Below are 18,316 nucleotides of genomic sequence, written 5' to 3'. Positions count from 1 at the left end.
CTTGGTCAAGTTTGGGGTTTTTTTATAGTTGTGTTATCTATAATAGTATCATCATGGCATCACTGAACTCCAGAACATGTTTCTCCAGCATTTGTTTCCATCTTGGGTTGGTGAAACTTAAATAACCCTGACCAACATTTTTACTTAATAGGCTACAAAACTGCTTTGGCTGCAAAAAAACAGTGCTGATGGCATCATAATTTGATGGAAGTATCATGAAGTGAGTGATTTAAAACTAGAAGCTGAGCTTCTACCATCAGTCATACAGCTTTTGCCACAGCATTTCTGCTTTCACTTCCAAAGTCTACAAAATACTTCTCATAATTCCTCAGAATATATGGAAAATATTTCATTGCAGCACAGTCAAGAGATTATGTTTCAATTTCCTTTACAATGTACTAAGTGTATATTTGTGTTGTATTTTATAGACTGATCAAAGCTAAGAGTCATGATACCACCCGGGACATGGAACATTTTACATCCATAAATGCCACAAAGTACGTCATTGTACAAATTCAAAGTAGTGTAACATATTCTGCGTAACTGCTTGGACAGGTTTCTTGCTTCCAATCCTGTGCAGGTATAATATGTTTAGAGATATACTGCTATCCTAATCCTTACGCTCTTAGCCTGCATGGTTGACTTGCACAGTGAAAGAAGCAAGCTGGGACGTATGGCTGGAACAAGATACTTTCAGCTAACTGCAACAGAGGAGGGATCAGTTTGTGGCTTACTACTTTTTGGCTGACAGCATGCAGCTAAGAACTGTGTTTTCCTTGGAAACACACTGTTGTGAAAAAAACCTGCAGCTTCCAGCAGCTACCCATACCGTCTTCCACAGATTCATGGACAATGTTAGCATACACTTGCTAATGAAACTAATAATCTAGGCCCTAGACAGTACTTGGATGTTTATGAATACAATGAGATCATCATTTATACCTGTTGCAATGCTTAAAATTAGACGAAGGTTATCACTGTGGGCAGTGTGCATCCCATTAAGCACTCCCTCTAACTTCTATCCATAGCAGCTATGCCTTCCCAACAGGAAGGTTGTTGCTGACTGCAGAAATTTGCAAAACATCTCACATAGCCGACAACTAAAATAAACTTATTTCAGATTGCACCTCCTTCTGAACTAAACTATAAGATTGCCAGGAATTGATAGGAAGAACAAATAATGAGTAGTAGTAAAAGAGCTTCATTTTTTACAGTCCTTCAGCTTTTATTTTTCTTTCTGATAAGATGCTGAATTAATCACTTGTCTTTGTGAAAACAGTCTTCAAAAGTATAAATGGCTGCCTACTCTTTTCATTTCTTTGTAGCAAAGACATACGACGTGTGTACAGACAACAAGCCAAGAGAAAAGCTAGCTGTGAATTTTCAGCGCATCCCCTACCTCTATTACCTGAGGAAACTCAGGTAACACCTAATGCCTTCCTCGTGTTCCTTGGGTTAACCGTTGACAGAAAAGAGCACTCAGGCAGGAAGAAACTGAGGAGCGTGTACCTACACCCACATTCTGAAACAGTACATCATCAGCCAAGAACTGAACTCACTGCTTTCAAAGGTCAAGCAAGCCTCTAAAATGCTGAGAGCTTAACATAGATCTTGGGTAAAATTTTAGCTCCTAACCAATGCTAAAATGTTGAGTCCTTTGCACTCCCCTCCTCTCATCACAAGCTTCTGACTGGTGAATACTTCAAGGAAAAGGAACATTTCATTCCTTAGGGCTTTTCCAAAAAGCAGGAAACAATCAATTAAGTTTTTCATTCCTATCCAGTTAAACTAGTAATGTTAAGCTTCAGTTGAAAACCTCACAATTATTTGCAAGAAGCAGCAAAAGGTGATGACAAAGCCTGAAGGCAAGACTCAGCACATTACCCCCTGGTAGTTCCAGGTAGCCTCTCCTCTGTGTATTTCTATGTACTACTAACATCTCTAACTGGAAAGCTTCCTGTGAGACAGAACTCATACCTTCAACACAGGAGTAAGTTATTACAAGATGACTGCATACATACACATGCATAACACATCACTGAATTTTGCCACTTGTTCTTCCAAAATCAGCTGTAATTTCAACTGGAGCTTTTTACTTTGCAGGTACAAGGTAGTATTATCCAAAACAGGCATAACAAACAGTTACTATCAGAAATTTCTCTCCAAGAAAACTGTTTCAAAAAAAGGATTAACAGTTCACTTAAACAGAAGAGCATCAGACTGATGGACTTGATTAAGTTGTACGTTCAAAATGGAAATAGGACAGTGCAATCAAAATGGATTTTCTAGAGAGTACGCAGAACATCAAACCCCCATTCATTTTTCCTGGCTATTTTTCTTTCTGATCTCAACAATGCCTTCCAATGACATACCATGGAGTCTTGTATATTTTATGATATTTATACCACACATTAGTAGCATTTGATATTCCAAAATTCACGTGGGCGTATGCAAGCACATTAAAAAACAGATACCTTAGAAATTCCTTTACTTCAAAGCAGTTGAGTAAAAAAATACACACATTTTAGCAGTATGCTATCTTCCAACATTGTTTAAAAGAGCATCTCAAATATATTTAAGCTGCTGTTACACAGTAATAGGTATTTACTTATAGATGTTGCTCTCGAGTTGAAATTGATACATAGCTTTTCCAATCAATTAAGATCATTTGAAAATCATGTTCTTCATATGATGCTACCAGCACTGTAACACTGATCCCATTTTTAAAATACATGATACAAAATGAAGAACCTTACAAAATCTTAAACATATGATTAATTATTTTAACAGAAAATGTTTTGTAATGCTGATTCCAGTTCAGGAAGTGTTTGCGTTCCAAGTAATTTTATATATATGAATGATCCTATTTGACTCAATGGGATTACTCATACGCAAAAAGTTATTTCAGAAGCAACTCATTATTTAAAATTCATAAGGAAGGTGAGGTAATTAAACAAGTGGTAAGCTTATATGAAAAATAGTTATAACAGATGTATCAGATAAGAAAATATCTCTAAAGGATACTTAGAAAGTTTTCATATGAAAAATACATTTAAATCCAGAGTTGTGCTCAACAGTGGTAAAAAACAGTCTTGCTTATGAGTGATTTTATTTTTATTTTCTTGCTAGTACTTTTACGTGTGTGTATCTTATACTCAATAGTGAAAGGTCTCTGTTTTGTGTTTTACCACAATCTACACCTATGTAACATAATGATGTAACAGAAATTAGAACCCGGAACCATTAACACTACTGATGCATTCACCTTGTCCTCAACCACATTGTCTCCTAGATACAATAAAGGTGTAGCCAAGATTTATCCTGCCAATAAGATATAGTTATAGGTCCCATGAAGATTACTGACACTGAAGTACCAAATATGTACTGGCCTTGGACTTAACAGATAACATGCCAGTTTTGAGACACATTCAAGTTGACAATAAATCAGTATCACAGTTCCAATAACAGGAAAAAATACCTTAGAGGAATTTCTGTGTTAAAACATTCCACTTCTGAGTTAGCCATTAAATGGTAATGATCATAATGGACTAGGTAGGCTTTTTGTGGCTGAAACGTGCAGACATTTCACTACAAGGCTGTTTTTTAACTTTGCTGATCTGTAAGTTACACTTTTTACAGTATTTTCCCCTTAAAAACAATTTTGCCTTAAAAAAACATAAAGTTAAAACTCAAACCAAAAGATGTTTCAGTAGCAATCTTATTATGAATTATACTTGTTTCCTGTATCTGCAAATGCAAACATTTCCACAGCCTCTGTAACACCTCCCTTTTCTGCATAGAAAAATGCAATAGTTACGGGTATTACAAAACTAGAGAACAAGGTGCACTACTTCAGTACTGCATACTAAATTGTAAATGCATTTTTCCTCTCCCTTTCAGAACTATCTCAATGTTTATCAGCAGAAATTCCTTTCTGAGAAGTTTGTTAAAAGGGACCAATCTCAGGGTGTATGGGTTATAACTATTTTTTTCAAGCACCCTTTTGAACTTCTTTCAATTTTCTGTTTTTGATGATAGTCATGCTGACAACTTTTTTTGGTTCATCAAATTCTGTAGTACAATTACATGAATTTACTTTTAATAAATTACCATCTTTGCATATATCAGTCAAACCATGAAGACTAAACACTTGCAAATAAAATGCATTATTAATTTAATTGTCACAGCCTATTTAGCTAGCTTCTATTAGTATTTGCTATAATATGCACTGTATCAGAGGGCAGAATCAAATTCAAAACATAAAGAATAAACTGACTATATTGTCCTGAGAAATTAAGAAATAGCAAGCTTGCAAAATTATAAACAAGGCATTAATGTTTTAAGCAGGTAAGAAAACTTTCTAATTTAATTTATAATATGTTTATACCCAAAGTGATGGTTTAACATACTGAAGAAGGATTTATTTGGCTTCTAAAGCCATTAAAAGGCATCAAATTCTCTGATAATAGGAAGAGAAAAGTGGAAAGGAAAGCAACAGTGTTTATGTATTTTCTGCACTAGACCATGTGGCTTAAACATCAACCATTACCAGCAACAGACTGCTATTAGAAAATTACATTGTTGTAGCTCTGCCACTAGCATTTGACACTGCACTATGTTAAGCTGAAGTGCCATCTGAAAAGGTATTGTAGGTAAGAAATATTCAAAAGATGGATGAAGAAATTTCAGAAGAGAGTATGAAGTCTCTCCAATATTACTTGTTTATGATGGCTTTGGGGTAAAGCTGTAACAGCCTGTGCTAGCAGACAGGGCTTAGCTGGGTTCTCTGCTCCTCAGGCATTCAGGGCTACAAGGACTGTGAAGCTGTCACCTCAGAAAGGAACCCCTCTCCTAGTCCTCTTCAGACCACACTAGCAAGCCAGTCACAAAGCCTTTGAGGAACATGGAAAGAAATGGGGAAAATGGAAACGGCCAGAAGGCTTTCTTGAAGAAACACACAAACAAAAGCAAGCAACAACTGGTTTAGTTTATAGCATCCTGCTTGCTTAGGAATTCATTTCAAGATGATGAGCGCTAAAAATATGCCTCTCAGGCTAAGATACTATACTTGGAAATCTATTGTATGTATCCTTTATTGAGCACATATTCACTAGGGTAATGCAAGTTATCTCTATGTTGTATCGATGATGATAATACAGTAAGTACCCCCTTGTAAAAGAACATATTGGTATTGAATGTTTCCAGTCACAAAACAAGCCACCAGAGTAAAACATTTTTTGCAATTGTTGTGCTATGAAAAAGATAACCACCATAAACAGTAATATGATATCTGCTTTGATGAAACTGTAATTGTTCTTTCAATGCATCAGTCTATATTTTAGATGAAATAGACTATCTCAAAACTCTCCAAAATTGTGTTAGCAAAATTCTGGTTAAGAACTTTGTAGAGGAAAACTCATTAAAAATATAATCACCACCTAAATAGATGCTTAGTCAAACTAAAGGTGTATATGTTGTGTTAATTTAAAACTCTACTCTTAGGTCACCCAGTGATTTAAGTGTGACAGCCTTGTGAGGAAAGGGTCTAATCAACTACAGTTTCCAGAACATGACCCAGAAAGAGTTTTGCAGTGTTCTCCTACAACTCTTAGCTATAATTTACTTCCCTCTCCTTACATATCAAAACTGAGAATACTCTTTATTTATGAAAACCTACACACACACACAAAAAAAAAATGAAAAAAGTTACAAGGCAGTAATACTTGAAAATATATCAAGTACCCAACAATGCACCCTGCAGGTAGGATAACTCCATCTACCCAGGCTGAAAACGAGTATGCAATATTTTGACTATCCAAAAAACATCAAGTTTGTAGTTACCCCAAAACTTCAATGAAATAGCAATACCAATGCCACAATGTACCTAAAACCTGAGGCAAGATCTGTTAACCTGCAAAGAGAGTGCCATCTAGTTTGTAAACACAGTTACATTTTAAACCACAGAAAAAAATAACGTGCTCACAAAAAAAAGTTTGACAATAAGTAACTGTAAACAGATTGAAAAAAATAAAATAAATTACTTTTAAAATTAGTCAAAACACCAGATCTTTGTGCCTGGCCAAGAGCAGGAAGAGAGGAAATTTTGATTCCTCTGCGGGTTTAACCTCAGTGATCAACATAAATCTCAGAAAGTCATCTTATAAATGACTATGAGCATCAAGAACAGCAAGGAAAAAAACAAACAAACAAAAAAGTAGCAATATTTGATTTTGTACTTGGAGGGACAGTTACAACTACGGAATTTTTGAGAAAATAGTATCACCTGTCAAAAAACTGCCCCAAGGGGTACAAATCCTACACCTTTTGTATGGCTTTCTGCAGCAGTTTTTCTATTGACACCCAGAGACACATCATGCACCATGCTGAAGAGCACTTAGGGCATGTTAGATCCCTCTGTAGTTAGGGTTGAGTTAAAAGCCCAGATGACTTCATTCTGGGCAAGCTAAATACAGCATATAAAGTCTTCACATATTGTACAATATAAAATGAGAAAGAACTTTAAAGTAGCTTACCTTTCTTTGGGTGTGCCAACTCCATGCTTGCCCAGTAAATGAGTGTTCAAATGCTTCTTCATCACAAATGCCACCCTACCAAACAGAAAACCCAGGAAGATTACTTTTTTTATTAACACTTTTAAATTGAGCATGCACTTGAGCATATTTTATGAACCCTGCTAGGTTATGACTTAAATCTGGAACTCCAAATTTTCAATGTTTTCTTCAGACTGCAGTCACTTGGCTAATTGTCTCACAAACAAGTAACCACAACCATACACTGCTGGTCAAAGAATGGAAAACCTGTTTCTGCTTCCCTTTGCAAATTAGAACATCTCAGACAATATACTGATAATATAGCCTATTTTACCTAAATAACATTTCCTCATGTTATAAACTAATACAGTATTAGTTACACTTTTAATTTATGTAACCCTAATAGGCCCATCATGCAACCCTTCTTCGTGCAAGTAGTTCCATTGTTTTTAATGAGAAACACAAAAATACAGCAAGATTAGATGCTTTAATCACTGCTTATGTCTGGTCAAACTTCACTGTATTAATTATTTAAAGAGATATACATGGAAACAAGTTAATAGCCTTAGTTATTTTATAGCCTTGTGAAAAAAAGGATAGAAAAGATGAAGCACATGTTCATGAATACGCTTTGAAGAAGCAGATTGTTCAAACTGGCAAGACATTGTTCAAAGCATCAACAGCAGCAACAAATCGTATACTACCTGGCATTATATATCTACCAAACAAAATACAGCTAATTTACTTTATTTTGGCGACATACATAATGAAACTGATAGGAGCATGTCAAGTACCACTCTTCTGCTGATAAGACCGTAACATCAATTTAATTATGTCATGTGACTGCTTCAAACAATTTAGATATCAGACCGAAGCTTCAAACTAAATTGGTTCTCTCGATAAGCAAAATTTTTACTGCTGCAACTTTCAGTGTGAAAAGGGCTTGCAAACATTTTTGTTAATTATGTATTACAGCTGTCCTTCATAAAGTTAATTACTAATAGCTGAAAGGCAATAGACTGTATTTGCATATGTACATGAAAGGCATGACATATGCAAAAATATGATTTTAATTAGCATTCCATGATATGAAGGGCTACAAATCAAACTGGCATGTTATAAGATTTTTAACATTAAACGCTGAATTCATCTGGACGTGTTTGCAGTAACGGACAATGGAAGGACTGTAAAACACTAGCACTATGGGGTATAAGAGCCACAAAGAGACATTTACAAAAATGTTAATGTAGCTTCTCCATGTCTGATCTACTTTGGATACTTTCACATTATTAAAGAGAATCTCTTTTGTACATCCCTTAAGGTGTAGTGTAAGATTATAAATTCTGTCTTATTTAAATGATAGCAATTTCCTTATTTCTTATAAAAAGACATTAAAAAATATCTTACATACTTTTTCCTACAAAATTTATAACTATGGCATCATAATGATTACAACTGTGAATAATCTGTAACACCGTTACCATCACTACTACGCAAGTGTCATCAGAATTACTGTACATAGGGAAAAAAATTGTAACACAATAAGGTGTTCCAGTAACAGCACGAGGCAGCCAAAACGTACTGACCTTGCTTTTCAGCAGAAATACTAACCATTTCCACACAGCCATGAAAGGTACCAAAGAGATTTTAAGTTAGTAATATTTGTATTTCCTGTTACAAATCTCCATCCTCCCCCTTCTCTAAAAGAAAAATAAATCCGAAGATACTACTGCGAAAGGGCCACGTGCAATCAAAGTTGTAAAGGCATGCTTTGCTATTTGCATGGAATATAAAGATCTCAACAAGCTACACAGTATTTCTAGGGAAGTTTGTTTTTTCTTCTTCTGAGCCCATGTACTTGAAGCTTCCAAACAAAAGCTGAACACTTCTTACGCTGCACATCTGCCCTGGGGTACAGATAGTCACACCTTTCTGCAAAGTCAAAGACAAAGGCCTTGTTAATAATGTGAAACACTTAATCTCATATTAACTGCCTCCTCTCTCTGTTGTATCTAGGTTCTGCATAACCATTTTTCTGGTCTTACACAGCATAAATAAAACGAAGACTGAATCACTAAGAGTCTCGGCATGTGCTAACATTTTAAGCTTTTAATGAAAGGTTTGAAGATCAGACTTGAGGAGTGCAGAATGCCCAAGTGCAAGCCTGAAGTGCACAAAATAGCTCAGGAACAGCCCTCCACCTTTACAGAATCAGGCCTTAAAAATAAAAGTGAAGTTGCTATTTTCACAAGAAAATGACAAGCTAAAAAATATTACCAACAAACAGAGACAGCCCTTATTTAAACAAAAGATTTTTTCTCTCTTAGAATTAAGGCAAAATCTAAACATGTTGGTTTGGATGCAGTTTGATAACAAAAAAAATTGTGTGGGAACTATTTGTTGATGTTTACTAAATACTGCAGGTGATTTTAAGAGAGGTGGTAGCAGTGTTTGCTGGCTTTACAAAACAAAATGTGTTTTCAGTACATTCAGTAACTGAGTTTCTAAGCAATTACTGGTTTACTAGTCAAAAAATATTGGTTTTATCACTGCTACTTATCTCTGCTGAGGTAAATTAGTTATTCCAAAGATACTGCCAGAATTGAATAGACAGATATGACTTAGCCTTGGTCTTTTCAACTGAATCTTAAGGGAAGTCTGTCTGGCACCAGTAAGCACTCAAGCAGTGAATGCTTTCAAGATACGGTGCTCTAATACATCTTCAAATCAAAGGCTATCTTTTCATGAGCTGCTATAAGCAGCAATTCAGGCTTTGTTGAATTTCTCATTTCTTATTTTTTTAATACTAGTGGAAACAGAAACATTCAAATGTAATTAACTGGTTTCAGAAACACATCAGAAGGGAGCAGGAAAAATCTGTAATTGCCATACTCCACTGTTTCCAATACACGCAAACCAGGCCAGGCTTGAGGCCTGGAGCCAGTTTTATGAACTCTGATCTGGACATACTCATCCCCAACCCACAAGAAGACAAGCAGTCACGGCCCAGCTGCCCTCCTGAGGGGCAGGACTCAAACGGCAGAAATGTCTAGCCTGTACTTCTAAGTCGTGGTCACGGGCAGTTCCCCCCACTTGTTAGGAAGACAGCTCCTAGAAGCCTCCTTTTACAGTGAAAGAAGGTGAGTAAGTAGGATTTCATTTGCTTGCAGTGGCATTGTGTTGGTTTAACTTTTTTAGTGATTTTCCATTACTCTGGACCCAAACTAGCGCTACCCTCCATCTTATACAGTCTATGTTCAAATTTCAGGATAAACTAAAGACAAGATGAAAAATGACACCGAGCTTTAGAATAGCATCCACACCATCTATGGACCCTTTTTTGCACACAAACTATAAACAAAAATGGCTTTTAATCATAAATATATGAGCACCTTTCCTAAAATAAGTTTTCCGAATATTCTGGTTTTAGTTTAGAAAAGTTGCGGCTTTGTAGGAACGTGTCCACTCGTATTCCATGGCAGTCTTCAAACAGTACTTGGACTCATTCTGAGAATGTCTGTAACTGATTTAGGAGACTCTGCAGACTTGTCTTCAGCTATAAGAAAACATTTTAATGTACAAAAGAAATAAAAGGGCTTCTAATTCTGGGAATAAAGAAACATATTGGACCATCTTTATTTCCACTTTTTAGTCTAGTGTAATACAAGTTCTTCAGCATGTACAATGTTTATCATCACAGTACCCCAAGGAATATGAATAATCTGTCATGTAGTGTCTGTTCTCTCATTTTCTCTGCAGGGAGAAATTGTGCACTGTGAAGTATCTTGTTTTGAGAGGGCAAAAGATTTGAAGTTTTATTATGCTTTGAATCTATAATAGCTCTTCCTTTTTAATATGTACATTGCTGTTTGTTAGTAGAAAGCCAAGTTAAAAAAACAAAACAAAACACAAACCACCACACACACAAACCAAAACAAGAATTCTGGACCATAAAGTCATAAAAGCTGTTAGTTCCTGAGTGTTTACCAAGTGCTCAGCCCTGGCCTAGTTCCAAGGAAGGAGCTACATCTTACCTGTACCACAAAGTCACTTGAAGCCACGTCAACAGAGCAGTCATCTTGTAACTGCACATAACTGCTGAGAAGGACCAGCATGAGAATTTATTTTTGTGGGACTCTACAAACAAGGTATCCAGCAGTTGAAGAGCAATTTTAAATCACTTCTCAGTAGATACATTGCTCTCTGCAACTGCTCTTGGAGGATTTATCTTACAGACAACAATGTTCAATGACAGCAGAAAAGTCCAGGAGAATAACAATGAATATCTACCCTTTATTCATATTCTCAATATCCTTTACATCTCCTTTAAACTGTCTAGAAGCTCTTTATACATGAATTTAACTCTGAGAAATACAGGTAAGCTACTGCATGACATGCAGGCCCAAGTGTGCAGGATGTTTGAAAAGCTTCTTAAAAGCCTTTTTTTTTTTTTTAACAAAACAAAACAAAAACAAACACACAAAATAAAAAAAGCAGAATAGGATGTTATCATTTTTAAATTATTATTTATTTCTCAGGGGTCTCAGGCACTCAGAGAGGATAGAATGGTTTACCATGTCGAATAAATCACCCAGGATATCTGACAGCTTCAAGGAATAATAACAAAAAGGATCTCAAACTTTTACACACCAGAACTGTCTGCATCAGTTTTTCTTTTCCATTATCTGTGTTTGAATTTTGTCCTTGTATCTTCACTTGAGACAAGAAACCAGAAAATCAAGGCAAGCTGCATGGGCTATGCTAAGAAGGTCAGACATTTGGGCAAGTGAATAACATAGACTTGATGGATGTTATTACCTGAATGAAGTGCTCTTGCTTTTTGCCACATCTTGGAATACACTGCAAACCCTAATTGTTTGTAGTTGAATGAGTGGTTCACATGGCCATGCCAACAGGGGTATCAATTACTAAGAGAAAGAAATAGTGCAGCTTGTCAAGGAATCATGACCACATGTATTTCAGAATATTCAATAAAGCTTGTATATGTAATTACAGATTCTTTTTTAATTTGTACATGTTCTACACATAAAAGTGGAACTTCACAGGTTCAAATCAGCAGTCAAATAGTACAGAAACAGTCTATATCAATCTCATCTCTCTGTCAGGATTTAGTATTCAGCAGGTCAGCTTCAAGAACAAGAGTGCATAGGAAAACGCAGAGGTGCCCAGAAAGCAATGTTTTTCTATGAACAAGTAATTTTTATTATTTTTTTTTCCCCATGCATCAAAACTCTAAATTCCTGAGAATTTCTTCAAGTCCATCATTCGTGGATGTTTGCTGATGCTGAAGGGTCCAGACTGGGGTGCTGATAACTCTCCTGCATGACTGCGCGCAAGGGACTCAATTTAAAAGAAAGTATCTGGCAGGCCAGAGTCTGGTGTGGAAGATATCCAGTAGTCTGAAAGGCTTCATGCCCTTTGTGACAAGATGTCAGGTTCAAGGAAATATCTGGCAGGGCGAAGTCTAGTGTGGAAAACATCCAAATATCTGAAAAACTTCATGCCTTCTGTGACAGGACGTCAAGTCCTAGAACCCTGCATGGGAAAGCTGCTGTTTTCTGCTGACTCATTTGGCAGCCAAACGAAGCAGGTCATATTACTTCCAGATAACCATTATTGTTGTTGTTCTTAAGTTAAATAAAAATAAAACCAAAAACCATTTCAGAAGGTTAACAAGTCGTGTAAACACTCAGTCTGCGATTCTGAAGAGTACTGTGATGCGCTCACACTGCCTTATACTCCCTGCTGACCCCATGTGTTAAAGAAGGATATGGCTATTTTATGCTCACCCTCACTAACACTCATAATTAAATTGGAAAGTAAAATGCATACATTTGGCAAACGTAGCTCCTTCCTCCTCATCTCTCAAGTGGGAGCAACTTGGCAGACTGGAAAATGCAAACTTTTCCTCTTGAAAAGAGAAAGAGGTAAATGAGGACGACTTCACCACCGCTAACAAGACATGAACCAGAGTACTATGGCAAGAATACCATGGTAATCCATGCAACCTAAAGACTAACATAAGTTTCAAATTTCTGAGAACGATTAGCCCTTCTGCCTTAAGTCTGAAGGATTTTTTGTAGGTTTTTTTTATTTGCTTCTTTAGGTTTGTTGCTGTTGTTTTTACCTTTTTCCATGCACCAATCAGGTATGTTTCATATTTATTGATTAAATCTTCAGCTTTTCCATGGAGATGTTTCGTTGCTGAAGTTCAAAACCCAAGATTTTCAAAAATCTTTTTTTTTTTTGGTCAATATGAAACCATCAGTGCAACAGACTACAACCTTCTCTTCTAAAAATACCTCGTCTCATTTTTATGTTACTTGTAATGAGCTAGCAATGAAGCTAAGCTTCCCAACAGAAAAAAAAATGAAGGAAGAAGACAACTTATATGAGTGAAACACCTGTACACAGCTTGCACCTAAGGAAGACTTGAATATCACAGCAGCTACTATCCCTGATTTGCTTTGAGCAGGATGATAGACAACAGGACTGTCAATGTGCTGTTCAATGACCTACATCAATCTCAAGAATAATTTACTGCTGTATCAGACAGATCATTATGGATGAGTTGCACACTATCAATCAATCGACTGTGTAGCTCCTGCATATTCCTGCATCTATCAAAACAGGAAAGAGAGACATCCCTCAACATGTTCTTGTTGCTTTCTGCCACCAATCTGTGCTCCTCAAGATGTGAAAGAATTATTAGCCACATGGCCATAAAGTAGTGGCAAAAGGCACAATTATCTCCTCTTACAGATTCTGGTAGAAGAGACCTGAGTACAAAGGAAGAGCAAACTAAATAAAACAGAAAACAGCCTCGTGTTCCACTAAACCTGGGCTTGGAGAGGTCTTCCCATCCAAACTTGCCAAATCTTCTCACTATCCTGTTTTTAAGAGATGTATGTTATAATGTAAACCATCCAGGACAGAAATTTAGTCTTTCATTGCAAGGACGGTGGCAAAAGAGGAATACATAGGGAGCATTTACATTATTTCCTTTCCCATGAGGGAACTCACTTACTTGTTATTGTATGAATCACCTGAAGTTACTTATTTCGCAACTGAAAGTGGAAGGGCTTCCTGCAAATTAGCTATAGGGTCATCTTGAATTTTATTGGTTTGGGGTTTTTTCATGATGATTTTTGTTTATTTGGAGGGGAAGGAGGGGAGCTGTTAGGAGTTTTTGTAAATACAAAAAGTACCCTTCAATAAGAGACAAAGGAATAACTGTGAGCAGACAGCGATAACTGTTATTAACATAAAGGTGAGAGGAAACTTAAGAGTACAACAGGGAACTTTTATATTTGGCAATTCAATAAAAGCTGAAACTGCAAGTAAACAAATGGCTCTCTACTTATTTTGTTTGCTTAATGGGCAGACTGAAAACAGCTAAACAGTGGCAAAGACTTTGAAGGCAGAAGGTGTTCACTCTGTCAGGAAATCACCTTACGAATATATGAGAAAATTAGTACCGCTACAAGAAATGTTTGTTTCAATATTCAGAGGAGTTAATGAATGTTAACTGATAATGGTAGACAGCAGCAGTATGTAATTACATTTCTAAACACATCTTACCAAATCACTTCCAAGCTAAGAGAATCACATGTTCTATTAATTTTCATTGGTTATTGAACATCTGTAACTGTCACCTCTAACAGGTGCTTGGTAATCTAACAGCTGCACAAAGTACTAAAAAAAAAGAAAGAATCACAGTGTGCTTTCTGTAGCACTGCTAGCAACCTCTTAGTCTACCACAGCACAGAACCTCTTTGCCTAAAATCTAGTATGCAACCTTAGGCCCAGTGTCAGGAGTGCCTTCCATCTAAGAGATCACCAGCAACATCCAGAAACACGACACCACCAAAGACAGCTGCCGTGCTAAATGAGGCTGCAGGAATGCTTCAAATGTAAATGAAGATTTACAGCTATAAACACTGTGATACAAAATAGTGCCTATCAAAATTGCCCCCAAGAAATTGCTCAGGTCCTCTCTTTTCTCACAATATGTACATCCAACAGCTCATAACTCTGATCACTCTCTTTTCCATTCCCTCCCTTTCTTCACTGACCTGCCTCCCTACTTGTGATCCAGTCCATTTCCTAGCATTCTCAGGACTTCAGATATAGAATTTGATGCAGTAGGCATCAGTCCCACATATCATCTTCCATCTGGAAAGACATAGCAGGATAAACAGCCCAACATTTGAAGAGGGAAGGTTTTCAAAGCAGATTCAGCCTTTTGGGAATGTCAGGTAAACCACAACTGTAAGTGGCTGGAGTTTTGAAATATCTGACTTTCTGCAGACAGTTTGTACCGAGCTTCCTAGGGATTCCAAAGAGCAAAGTCTATGCATGTTAAAAGTGCAACAGCATGTAAGACAATCTCAAAATAAGGACACTTCAATGAGTTTCTACTTATAAGTAGAATGGCTAGAGCTAAACAAATGTACCTGATTTTAATCTTCTGTTGTTCCCGAAAAAAAAGTCACTTTTGATGTTTGCAGCTTCTTCCTAACTGCTCAGAAACTGCACTGCAGGCTAAGTTACCAGGTTTATGCAGAGCTTCTGCAAGAAAAAGCTATCTTGAGAGTTAAATCCTCAATCTACTCTTGCCTGTCTTTAAAGGAAATCAAAGCAAATCTAAAGATAGTTGGTTGTGGGCTAGAAAACATATAGGGCCTGCAGTAGCAGTGCCACCATATATAACTCAGTCAGTTCAGCAGCTACAGTGCCTGTGGTGTTTTGAAAGTTGCGAGGTACAAAAAAAGGAATGAGATGAATAAATTGGTCACTAGCTGATGACTGAACTGCTCAGAAGTCATACACAATCAGAAGGCATAGACAATTTTTATTGACAATTTACCCGCAATTTGAAAACACTGCTGGTGATAGACGGTGGCTGGAGCTACGACTGCAGTCTGCTTGATCTGTGAGAGTAGTGAGAATCTTGCCCTAGGTCTTTACTTGACATCAAAAAGCAAGTGCTGGCTGATTTGTTTATTCCTAAGACTTAAATTCAGATGTAAAACATACCCTTTTTGCCTTTCATGCAGGCATTCCACAAGACTGTTTGACTTAAGGTAGAAAACAGAATACTTCAGAATATCTGTTTGCCAAAGTAGCTGTAACTGCATAAAAATAGTAAAACTATGACAGCAGGACCTAATCTGCAACCATCAGAAGTAGCTGAGCATAAACAAAAGTTCAGTTTTCAATCTCAACTGGTGTCTCAATTTCTCCAGATACTCTCATCACAGCCATCCCCAACTGTTCCCAAAATCTGAGAGCTGCAGCTCCTCCCACCACTGAAGGAGGTGGCAGCTGGCTGAGGAAAGTACCAGGACTGTTAAAGGAAACCACAATATGAAAACCAGAAAGACACTTATGCACTCTACAGGTGCTACAGATGTACACAACTCTGAATTATGGCATGGAATGTGGAGCGTGCAGATGATATAAAGAGCTGCATGAAAGCATATCCAAATGAGAATTACAGGAGCTAACAGTGGCATTACTCCACTTGTCCCATGAGCAAATGGTAACACCTCTCATCACTTCAGCCACAGACTTAGCAGGATAGTTACTAGTTAGTAAAGCTGCCAAGCATGAAGTCTGGCGTTTCTTGGGTTTGCCTTTGATGTCCAGCAGGACTCACTTCAGACACAAAAATCCATACCCAGGACTGCAGGAGCACTCACCTGAGATATAAGTGCTATTGAAGCAATAAAGACAATAAAAACCCCATTAAATTTCGCAGGATATTTTGCACAAATAATAAAATATAAAAACAATTTAAAAAAAAGGCATTCTTGCAGTCCAGTATGGATGTTGTGTGCACTAGGTATGAAGACTGCTATCAGACTGGGAAAACCAAAGGAACATAGATGAGACAAATCAGTAGAGTCATAAAGATGATATCTGTGACACAACAGAAGATGTTCTCTGGCAAAGAATATTCCAGTCTCAGCCAGCAGCTGAGATTAACTCTGGCCATTTCTGGCCACAAATCAAGCATGAGAGAGATGGGAACTACATAGGTGCCCAACAGAATTAAGGAAAAAACATCTTTGATCTCAAGGGCCTAAATATGTTTACATACACATATTGAGCGTACATACAAACAAATAAGTGAAGGAGAAATCAGTTTTGTTGCAAACAAAAGCTTATGGCATGTTATCTAAAAAGGAAAGGAGACTAGATAAATTACCTGAAAAGTTGCAATAAAACGAATTCAGCTTTTTTTCTGAGCTTGCCAACCAAGTTTCTGAGGTACATTACTAACAGGATGAATTACAGAACTTCAGGTTTTATGTACAGTGTGACAACCTGTTCCTATAAAGAGACATAAACCATGTTTCTTTAAAAGAAAAATTGCTTTCAGTCTCAATGTCTTACTGAAATGAAGCTTTAGTTAAAGGTTTTTCCTTCGCTGATCCTTGCTGTCATTGTAACCACATACCCCCTAAAGTGCTTTCTCAAGTGCTAGCATGAAATGGTGGGATCCCACAGGTTCATTTTCAGTAGGAAGGGCACCTGACAGCAAAGACAACAGAGGTACCAACACAGTGGTACTCCATTTAATTCAGCATTGCATCACATTTTGATTTCATGAATGCATTCCTGTTAAAGCACTGAAATTTAATAAATATGTTCACAACTGAGGCATGTGTACACAAAAACACTTATGTTTCCAAATGACCACCTGAAAACACTGTATTTCTGGGAGGTCACTTGCAGGTCTCTCCTTAGATTTGTAATGCGATGCAAGTGAAATGGCTCTCGCTTTAAAGCAAACACAGCTCTCCCACTGTTTGACCCATGAGATACACAAGCCCCAGAGCTTGCTGCATTCTACACATTTGTAGGGCTAAGGTACCCTGGGACGGTTTTCAGCCAAGAAAGTCCTTAAAGTTTACACAGTTTAAATTACGCTCTGCAAAGATTAAATACGTACAAAATGCTTTCTCTTTTCTTAGAAAAAGAAACAACAGCCCTTTTATTTTTTGTTTGCTTATGTTTCTTTAAAATTCGTCAGATTAGCTGAAGCCCCAAAGCCGTTCCTTATGACATGAAATGTCTGGACCTAGATAGACATGGAGACAGAAATAGCCTGATGAGCACACAACTTTTATATTACTGAATAGTAGGAAATGTCATATGCAACACATAGCCAAATGGATGGACGGAATTGATTTTATAAAGAGTTACAAACAAAATAGTCCAAAATATTAACCCATAAACACATGCCTGGGTGGAAACGTCTTATTATAAAATCACTGTAAAGATCCTCAAACTGTTCAGGGGAGAAAAAAGTCCCATTTTCCACATAACCTGAGAGTGCAAAGTTTTTTGATAATAAGATCCAAGGAACCTGTAAACCCAAGGCTCTAATTTTCTTATGGCGACTGTATAATATTTTGCAAAGTAAAATTGACTGAGATGGAAGCTATTTTGCATGGTACAGTGGCGATGGCTAACAAATGAGAGTTTTGTGGGCTGAATGTTAGTCCCCTGCCTCATCTGCCACCCCTAATGACAGCAGCCACCTGCTGTTTTATTGTCACAGCTGGAGCCGGTTCACACTCCTTGGTGCTGAGCTCTGCCCATGAACGCCAAGCTCTCGCCTCGCCTCATTACTTTGATGAACTTTTTATGGTCAGCACCCATGAAGACCTCATCTAGGACTATACAACCTAGATCGGCTTCAGGGAGTGCTTCCAGCTAGCATGAGGTGATAA

The 18,316-nt window shown here is 37.2% G+C and overlaps 1 protein-coding gene across 1 annotated transcript in view; it reads right to left on the bottom strand.

The window, feature by feature from the left end:
• The window catches only part of ZNF407 (zinc finger protein 407), a 335,801-nt gene that overhangs the window by 200,293 nt on the left and 117,192 nt on the right, over positions 1-18,316 (bottom strand). The window contains exon 4 of the mRNA XM_061364680.1: positions 6,534-6,608. Coding sequence (XP_061220664.1) covers positions 6,534-6,608 — 75 coding nt within the window. The remainder of the gene's footprint in view (positions 1-6,533; positions 6,609-18,316) is intronic.

The sequence above is a fragment of the Neopsephotus bourkii genome, unplaced genomic scaffold, assembly GCF_033783945.1.
Source record: "Neopsephotus bourkii isolate Nb327-2 ecotype Australia unplaced genomic scaffold, CSIRO-AGI_Nbou_v1 NB_1248, whole genome shotgun sequence".
Taxonomy (NCBI): Eukaryota; Metazoa; Chordata; class Aves; order Psittaciformes; family Psittacidae; genus Neopsephotus; species Neopsephotus bourkii.
This window is presented reverse-complemented; position numbering and strand designations above follow the sequence as displayed.